This window comes from Trichinella spiralis (genome assembly GCF_000181795.1).
Source record: "Trichinella spiralis strain ISS 195 chromosome Unknown Scfld6, whole genome shotgun sequence".
NCBI classification, from domain to species: domain Eukaryota; kingdom Metazoa; phylum Nematoda; class Enoplea; order Trichinellida; family Trichinellidae; genus Trichinella; species Trichinella spiralis.
The window spans coordinates 5873700-5881311 of NW_003526945.1; the positions used below are offsets into that span (position 1 = coordinate 5873700).

Consider the following 7612-nt stretch of genomic DNA (forward strand, 5'->3'; position numbering starts at 1 on the left):
ATAATTGACTGTACGATTGATTCTTTCGAAAACTAATCATATCATTGAATTCTATGCTGTTAAGAAAATTCACTCTTTTAGCTTTTAGCTTTTTAAGATGTGGTGTTAGCTATCTTTTACTGCGTTAAAGGGATTATAACAATAACAAAGTTAATATGCTTAAAACTAATGTTTAACTTCTTTACATTTGCATATTGTTTGTGTATGTTGTTAAGAAGAGCATTTAACAAGATGTCTTGCAATATTTGAATGTGGCTTTAAATAAGTGGTTTTCTTAGTCAATAACATTAATGATTCTTCAGTTTTACATTTCATTGTTCACATAATAAAATAGCATTCGCAGTGTTGAATTTTCTTTTAATTAGCTTATGCACCGTTCCGTTTGATTTGTTTAGCTCAGTTAGCTGCGTCAAGCTTTATGCCCAGCAGCATTTTACTTCCTGCTTCATAGTGTACTTCTCGCTTACTCCACTATTGGTAATAACGGAATCCATTTCTGCGTCCTTTTCTCTTCATTGCCATCCAGTCCAGAAAGTCGTATCCATGAGAATTTCAGCAGGCAAATTTCGGATGATGATGTCTGATCTTGTTTCGCTCATCAGCTAATAAGCCTCGAATGCTAAGCACTGAACTCAAACGCAAGACCGAAAAGGAAAATAAATTTGACGGTTTAAATTCCATTTTAAATAATCATTTTGAAACAACATTTAGTTTTCATTTTTCATTTTATCTACAATTGAAGCTCAATTTCGATTGATATTTCTGTGGCACCAATGCCTTTTGTTAATGTTGACAGGAGATTATTAATCACACACAAATGCTGACATCAAACAATGCGATGTCCACTGCAGAGTGAATTTGAAGTACCTTTAAGCGCTTTTCTGCTTCGCTGGTGCTGTTCATCGCTTTCTTTCTGCTTTCGAAGTGCTTGACTTTTATTTATCCATCCGAGTTTAAAAATAATGTTCAAAATAAATGTCAGCCAACATTTGCTTTCACTTGTCATATACATTACCTTCTCAGCTAACAATTAAATAAGATTTATGGCTAAGGTTCTTTTCTATTTGTCAGATATTGCTCTGATGAAGGCTAGTTGAAGGCTATTCAAATACAAATGGAAAGTCTAAAATTGGTAAATTGTCTACAGCTGCAGCTTTCAGCTAAAACTAGGAGTGGTGATTGCTGAATGTTAGCATCGAAATACTTTTCTGATTATACCTGCCTGTTCTCTGAAAATGTTTGTAGTTGGGAAAAGAATTTAATCTTTCCAATCTTTCTTTCGCTCCTGTTCACAAGAGTTATTGTTTTTCTTCTTATGTTTTATTTAAATAAAAAATAAAATCTGGAATTTTGTTTAAAATAAAAATTTGTGGTAATACATTTTGTGTAAATTGTATTAAATTTCTCTTTCAATATCTAAAGTAAACCGACTACACATTCAAGTTGCAATTCATGTATTATTATAGTTCAACATTCCAGATCAAAAAATATCTGTTGCATATCGAAATTCTGTTGATTGTACCAAACAAAACTGAAAGCAAAGAAAATTATTTTTTTTTGCTCTTTTACCATCGTAAAAAGTCATTACATGTCAAATTATGAAAACAAAAAATGACTTAGATAAACACGTTTATTTAACATCTCTTTGTTCAGTTATCTCTATTTCAGGCCGTTCATTTGTTACTTCTGTATTTTTGTAGAATAATGCAATTGGATAATCAAGATATATAATTTGTAAAGAACGAGACCGCCAATTCTATTTTTCATTTATTTCACTCCTCAGTGCTTATCCTTCGCTTGTATTAATTTTCGTGTCGAAGGTTTGAGATGTGTTTTGGAATGATGAGAATAAATAATAATGAATTTCAGTTTGTTTCTCAAAGAACCGACATAAGCCAATACACAAAGGGAGATGCCACACGCTCAAGTGCACAAATCATAATGACAAATATGGGTTGTAAATAAACATACAAACAATGGCTTATTGTAGCATATTATTATTGCAGTATTACAGGCAATCCATGTTTTCAATATAACGATTAGTTGGTTGCCGCGGCACGGTGTATACAAATTTCAGAAATGGTCTTTTTCCATATTTATACGTTATTGTTGTATTGCCCATCTTGCTCATGATATAAATTGTAATAAAGTTCAGATTTGCTTGTTGTTGTAAAATGGAAATTTCCATACAATACATTTGCTTAGTTCTGAAACGCTTGTATCGAATAGCAGAAAAGTTTCTGTGAAAACAGTCTGTTGATCAGCATAGATGAGAAGACATAAAATACAAAAGCAAACTTACAAGAATAAAATTAAGCAATAAGATAATCTTTTGTTAACAGTGAAATGTAAAACGCAAAAGCTTTTTAAAAGCATCATTTGCAAAGTCTAAAAACAAATATACACAGTTCCACGTCATAACTAAAAGTTTTTTCATTAAAAATGGTAAATGATTATTTGTGTCCATATAAAGTAATTTAATGGTAATGCACCCCATATTTGGAAAATCGTTGATTTGTAGAATACAAACCTAATAACTTTTATAATTAGTTAAAGTTTCGATTATGATTGATGTCATTGCGCTATTAGGACTAATCGTGTCGTGATTTGATTTCACCTAGTGCGATGTCATATTCAAATTTTTTCCACTTGACCCTGAACAAATTTGAAGAATGGAATAATTAATCATCATCATTCAGTTTTTCAGGGTGTAGAGCAGCAGTCAAGAAGCGCGCAAAGCTCTTCTTCTCAATACCATCTTGAATTTCAAAGTAAGTGGTCTTTCATTCCTTGGCTTCTGTTCTGTTCATATATGATTCACATCCAACAACCTGTTAATCACGAATGGAGTGCGAACAATATAGTGCAAGATGAATGTACTATGCAATCTATGAGAAAGTTACTGAATAATTGGTGAACCCTGCCACAGCCCAATCCATTATCCCACATTTTGTCCAACAGTTTATCCAAAATACCGGTATTGTCATAACTGAAACTCTAGCATAACTGATGCTTCTTTTGTATTGTCAAACTTCAATTTTTTCACTTCATGAAATTTATTTTATCTTAGCGTACCGTGCAATATTTAAGCAATGGTTATCCAGTAGTTTCAGAATAAATGGCCTGTAGCGTTGGCCCATTTATAGGTTTTGACATTTTTTTGAGTTTTAACTTTGATGGAGGATGTTATGTTAGTTAATCATTTTTCACATTAAAACATGGTATTTTCTGAAACTTGATACTTTTGTTCAACATTTTTTTTATCTTGGAAATGCAGGCTTCTTTCCTTTCTGTAAAATTCCAGCGGTTTTCAAACTTGTTGCTTCAGAATTGATCGCAGTGCCATTGAAGTGAATTGCATTGCAGAAATTGAAGTTTTATCAATGCCGTGAGAAGAGTCTTACACTAAATGATATGCATATGAGAAACTGTCAAGATCTTTCTTGCCTCAGGTTATCCATTACTATTAGGCTATTACGCTCTTACTCACCTCAGTCAATGTGATATGCTATTTGATATTGTACACTTACTTTTGTACAACTCTTCAGAATGTACACTCTGTGGTTATCAATTCATAATATTAGTGTGATATGGCCATGAGTCAAGCAGCGTTTTCAATTGTAATCACTTAAATCATCTAAGACTCAAACATAAGTTATGTTTCATATGTTATGATTGTAGGACTTCAACAATAGGCCAGCTGAAAACTAGCGGCTTTCTATTTTCTGTTACTGACATTCATTCTATGCTTGGATTGATAATTTCCAGTAATGAGAATGAAAAATGGAATTCCTTTTAAAGATCCTTTAGAGAATGTATGTAATAAAATTGCATTGTCTATTCCTTAACTAGTTCTTCCTCTTTTCTTATAAAGTTATTTCCCGCCTAAATATTTGATGGTAATGTGAAATATTTTGCATGGCGTGCAGTCAGTATCAAGAATAATAATTTCAATTTTTTTCACAACTAATTGTATATTTTAATATGCTAAATGAACTTGATGAAATGAATTTTCATACTATTTGCATTGTTCATCACCTTACATGTCTTTAAGCAAAAGAGCTTTCATTTTAGCAAACAAATTAATAAAAGATCACTTTTAATTTATGCTATTACGCTCTTACTCATCAAGAATTAGGTTGTTTTCCCAAACCGAACTTACTATCATACAATATTGCAGAATGCCACGTTTGTGATCGGTTACTTGGTTGGTCGCCACAAGAGGTGCGCAAATGTAATCACACTCTTGCATATCGTCTATAATTAACAAGTAAATGATATTTGACAATGTGCAGATATTCTATACTTGATTTACGCAATATGACTAATAAATTTGGTTTTTCCACTATTATTACTAACATTGATATATTCCTATTCCTATTCCTATTCCTATTCCTATTCCTATATTACTTTTGTTTCTTATGGATGCTTCAGACACACAAGTGCCACATCAATATAGCCATTACTGGAACCTGCATAAGACAACCATTCACCATTTCGTACATGCTTAAATTCATTTGCATGTTGAACGCAAGTAAGTGATACAATAATTATGCAGTTATCTGTTATGTCATTTGCATAAATATTATCAGGTAAACAAATACGCAGTAGCCATGTTATTGAAAGTAATTGAAGCCGAATAGCAGTGCATGATAATAACATTAAAATTCATTCGATTTGTTTTTAAATTTCTAATTCCTAATTATTTTTCCAGAGTAGGAAGTGTTGGAAAGGAAATATACATAATTCTAACAGAGGAAGAAAGACAATATGTAAGTAGAAAACATTATTTTACCTGTATTTAAGTCACTTTCAAATTTAGAAAAGTTATTCTAATGCATAACATTCAAGGAGAAAAATTTAAAGTGACTACTCCCTTGCAAATAAATAATGGTATAACATCACACAAAGCATATAATGGTAGGCAAAGTTCTTCAACACCGCAATAATACCATGCGAATAAGGGCCCTTATACCTCGATTTTGATCAGTATGATTTAAGCCCATTAGAAAATTTGATGGTCGCCTAATAAAGATATATCGACGACCAAAGCGTGCTACTCAAGTGTGAAATTATACGCTGAAAAGAAAGTGGGAAAACGTACATCTTTAACATTATCCAGCTAATTCGCCTGATGCTCTTGCATTGCGTGCAAGCGATAATTACCCGATGGTATCCTTACTCCTACAGATTTTCGTCACTCACCCAATCGACAGAGCCAGCGCAGAATGAAGCTTTACTGCAGTGAAATATCTAAAAAGCTATTTCCGGACTACGATGACAGAAGAACGAACAACTGAACGGACTTAAAGTAATGTGTTCGTTCATTCTGTCTTTTCGATTGATCTTGATCTTCTAATAGAAAAGTTCAGTTTCAAACGGAATTGAAACGTGTCGTTCATTTAAAATACAATTAAAATTATTAATTTTAAAGTTATTCTAACACGTATTTGAGATTCCAATTTTATTTAAATGAGAAAACGGCACGTTCTGTTCCTCGACTGCCTGTCATGTATAATAATACATGTACATGATAAATTTTTTTGTACACTACATCTGCCCCTCTTTATAAATTAAACGCCTCTGTATATTTTACATTAAATGAAAGAACATAATTTCTTTTTACAAAACTATAATGCATTTTCGGTTTCATTTCTACTCCATAATTAATTTTCTGCTGGTAAATAGTAATTCGACCGCATTAGATTTCACAAGACAAGACATTCTATCTTGCGGCATCCTCAACATTGGTTAATACTACTGATCGTGCAATTTCCAGCGCATTCAGATTCTTATGAGTTGATTGCGTAAGAATCAGGAAATCGAAGAAAGCAGCTAAGAGCAACATTTCCTGCATCAATTTTATAAAAAATCGACTGACTGAGGTTATGAGGGAGAAGAAAGTAGGGTGGTGGATCAGTAACGGAGTTGGCAGCTGAAATGGAGGTTCGAGGAGGGGAAGGTGGAAAAGAGGTTTTTAGTGTCAGTGTAGGATTTATATAGAAAACAGACAGGCAAGCTAGACAAAAAAACGCGACATAATGGCAGCCCTTGCGATGTGGGACACAAGAATTTGCGTATGATAACGTAGGCAGAGTTTTTGGGAAAATAGGTGCAAAATAGGGAAGCCGTGGAAAAGAAATGCATTTGTGGCTGCTGCTGGAAAATTGTATCTGTTAACAGGTTCACCTTTTTGTTGGGCTGACACGAGAATGTGAAGATTGTCAGAAAATCATCAGACATCTCATGGTGCGCAAGCAAGCACGAAAGCCAAAAATCACAAACGACATTAAAATACATCTGGAATTCAGGCATGAATCACAAAGCAATAAATTAAAAGTATATGAAAAACTGCAAGTATTAATTTAACTGATGATAGGCAGCTTGGCAGCACCAAAGCTTCAATGTTGCCAATGAAGTAAATACAAGTCTCATTTTACATTAATGACGTCATTCCAGCAGATAGTATTATCTTGCATGAACACAGAATACTGAGCATAAAAAAGAAATGAAGTCGATAAAATGAGGAAAAGTAAAAGCATCTTTTAATATGAAGTTAAAGTATACTTCTAAAATAAAATCGTGGAAAGATAATTGATAATTCGAAATACAGTAATATACATTATTTATATTGCCAAATTAAAGATAAGAAGGTTACTAAGTAATAAGCAAATGAGAGAAATGCAAATGTTGTATCCATAGTTATTATTTTATTACAATGCTGTTCGATAAACGGTGGCGGTGCGTAACCAAGGTGCAAGTGCAGAATGCTACATTCAGGTGAAACTTTAGTACTGAAACTTACTTTCCTGATGTTTTCCTATGAATTCATGCATATTTAAGTATTTAGGCAATTTTCAATTTAAAGATGCGTAAAACTTGAAATACTTTTAAAGCAGAATTCTTAATTACATATAGTTGAACGTTGAAGGTCTTGAACAAATCCTTATTTCAATTCGTTATTTTGCGTAATCGTCCAGATTTAACTGGAGAAGATGGTAAAATTTTCAATTTACACTTTATACTTGCCTATAGCATTTAATTTCATTCTTTTCTTAGCAGGTCGAATATCACTAAGCGTATAGTGTTATTTATTATGCATGACAGAAAAATACCGTTTTCATACGGAAATCGTTTTCAATTTAATTTTATTATCACTTTATATTGTTTTCAAAATTTTACACCATGTAGATAGACATTAGATAAATCGAAATTTTCATCTAGTTAATTTTGCTTGTCAGATGGCGCAACCAGTGTGCACACTCATTGTTTATATTATGTTCGGATTACATTTTAATTCATCTTTGAGTAGCATATCCAACTTACGTAAGTCGGCTTATACGACTGCCTGCGTAGTGTCTGTCTTTTATGCAAATTGGGCCGTTTGAAAATTAACTTCATATTAGCAGTGCACCAGTTAAATTGACTTTGTTGACTAACAGAAGCCTAGAATGATATTTGCTCCATTTATTTCTGCTTTACTACTGAGTAAGGTGTGTTAATAGATATAGAAGAATCTTATCTTTTCGAACAAAGGCGTGGTGCAGTTTCAATTTGAATTTGCAGTTTAATCTGTTTGTTTTTGAGCTTATGCGTGACCTGCATAATATTT

General features: G+C 32.7%; 3 protein-coding genes across 3 annotated transcripts; 1 reads left to right on the forward strand and 2 right to left on the reverse strand.

Moving 5' to 3' along the window:
• Positions 1-404: 404 nt before the first annotated feature.
• Positions 405-584, forward strand: Tsp_09709 (conserved hypothetical protein; the record flags this gene model as incomplete). The annotated part of the gene is made up of 1 exon (XM_003374316.1): positions 405-584. A coding segment is annotated over one exon (180 nt), but the record flags the coding sequence as incomplete, so codon positions are not given.
• Positions 585-4120: 3536 nt separating this feature from the next.
• Tsp_09708 (hypothetical protein) lies at positions 4121-4662 on the reverse strand. Its single transcript, XM_003374317.1, has 2 exons — positions 4467-4662; positions 4121-4257 (listed from the first exon to the last, which is right to left on the reverse strand). The coding sequence occupies exons 1-2, from the start codon at positions 4660-4662 to the stop codon at positions 4121-4123; spliced, it is 333 nt and encodes a 110-aa protein (XP_003374365.1).
• Positions 4663-5725: 1063 nt separating this feature from the next.
• Tsp_09707 (hypothetical protein) lies at positions 5726-6435 on the reverse strand. The gene is made up of 3 exons (XM_003374318.1): positions 6371-6435; positions 5925-6159; positions 5726-5851 (listed from the first exon to the last, which is right to left on the reverse strand). The coding sequence occupies exons 1-3, from the start codon at positions 6433-6435 to the stop codon at positions 5726-5728; spliced, it is 426 nt and encodes a 141-aa protein (XP_003374366.1).
• Between the last annotated feature and the right edge of the window lie 1177 nt (positions 6436-7612).

Coding starts and splice junctions, on each gene's coding strand:
- Tsp_09708 (XM_003374317.1), bottom strand. CDS start 4,662: ATGTTATTATCATGCACTGCTATTCGGCTTCAATTACTTTCAATAACA. Junction 4,258..4,466: donor GTTGTCTTATGCAGGTTCCA/GTAATGGCTATA, acceptor TGTTAATTATAG/ACGATATGCAAGAGTGTGAT.
- Tsp_09707 (XM_003374318.1), bottom strand. CDS start 6,435: ATGAGACTTGTATTTACTTCATTGGCAACATTGAAGCTTTGGTGCTGC. Junction 6,160..6,370: donor TGCCAAGCTGCCTATCATCA/GTTAAATTAATA, acceptor ACAATTTTCCAG/CAGCAGCCACAAATGCATTT. Junction 5,852..5,924: donor CCATTTCAGCTGCCAACTCC/GTTACTGATCCA, acceptor AAATTGATGCAG/GAAATGTTGCTCTTAGCTGC.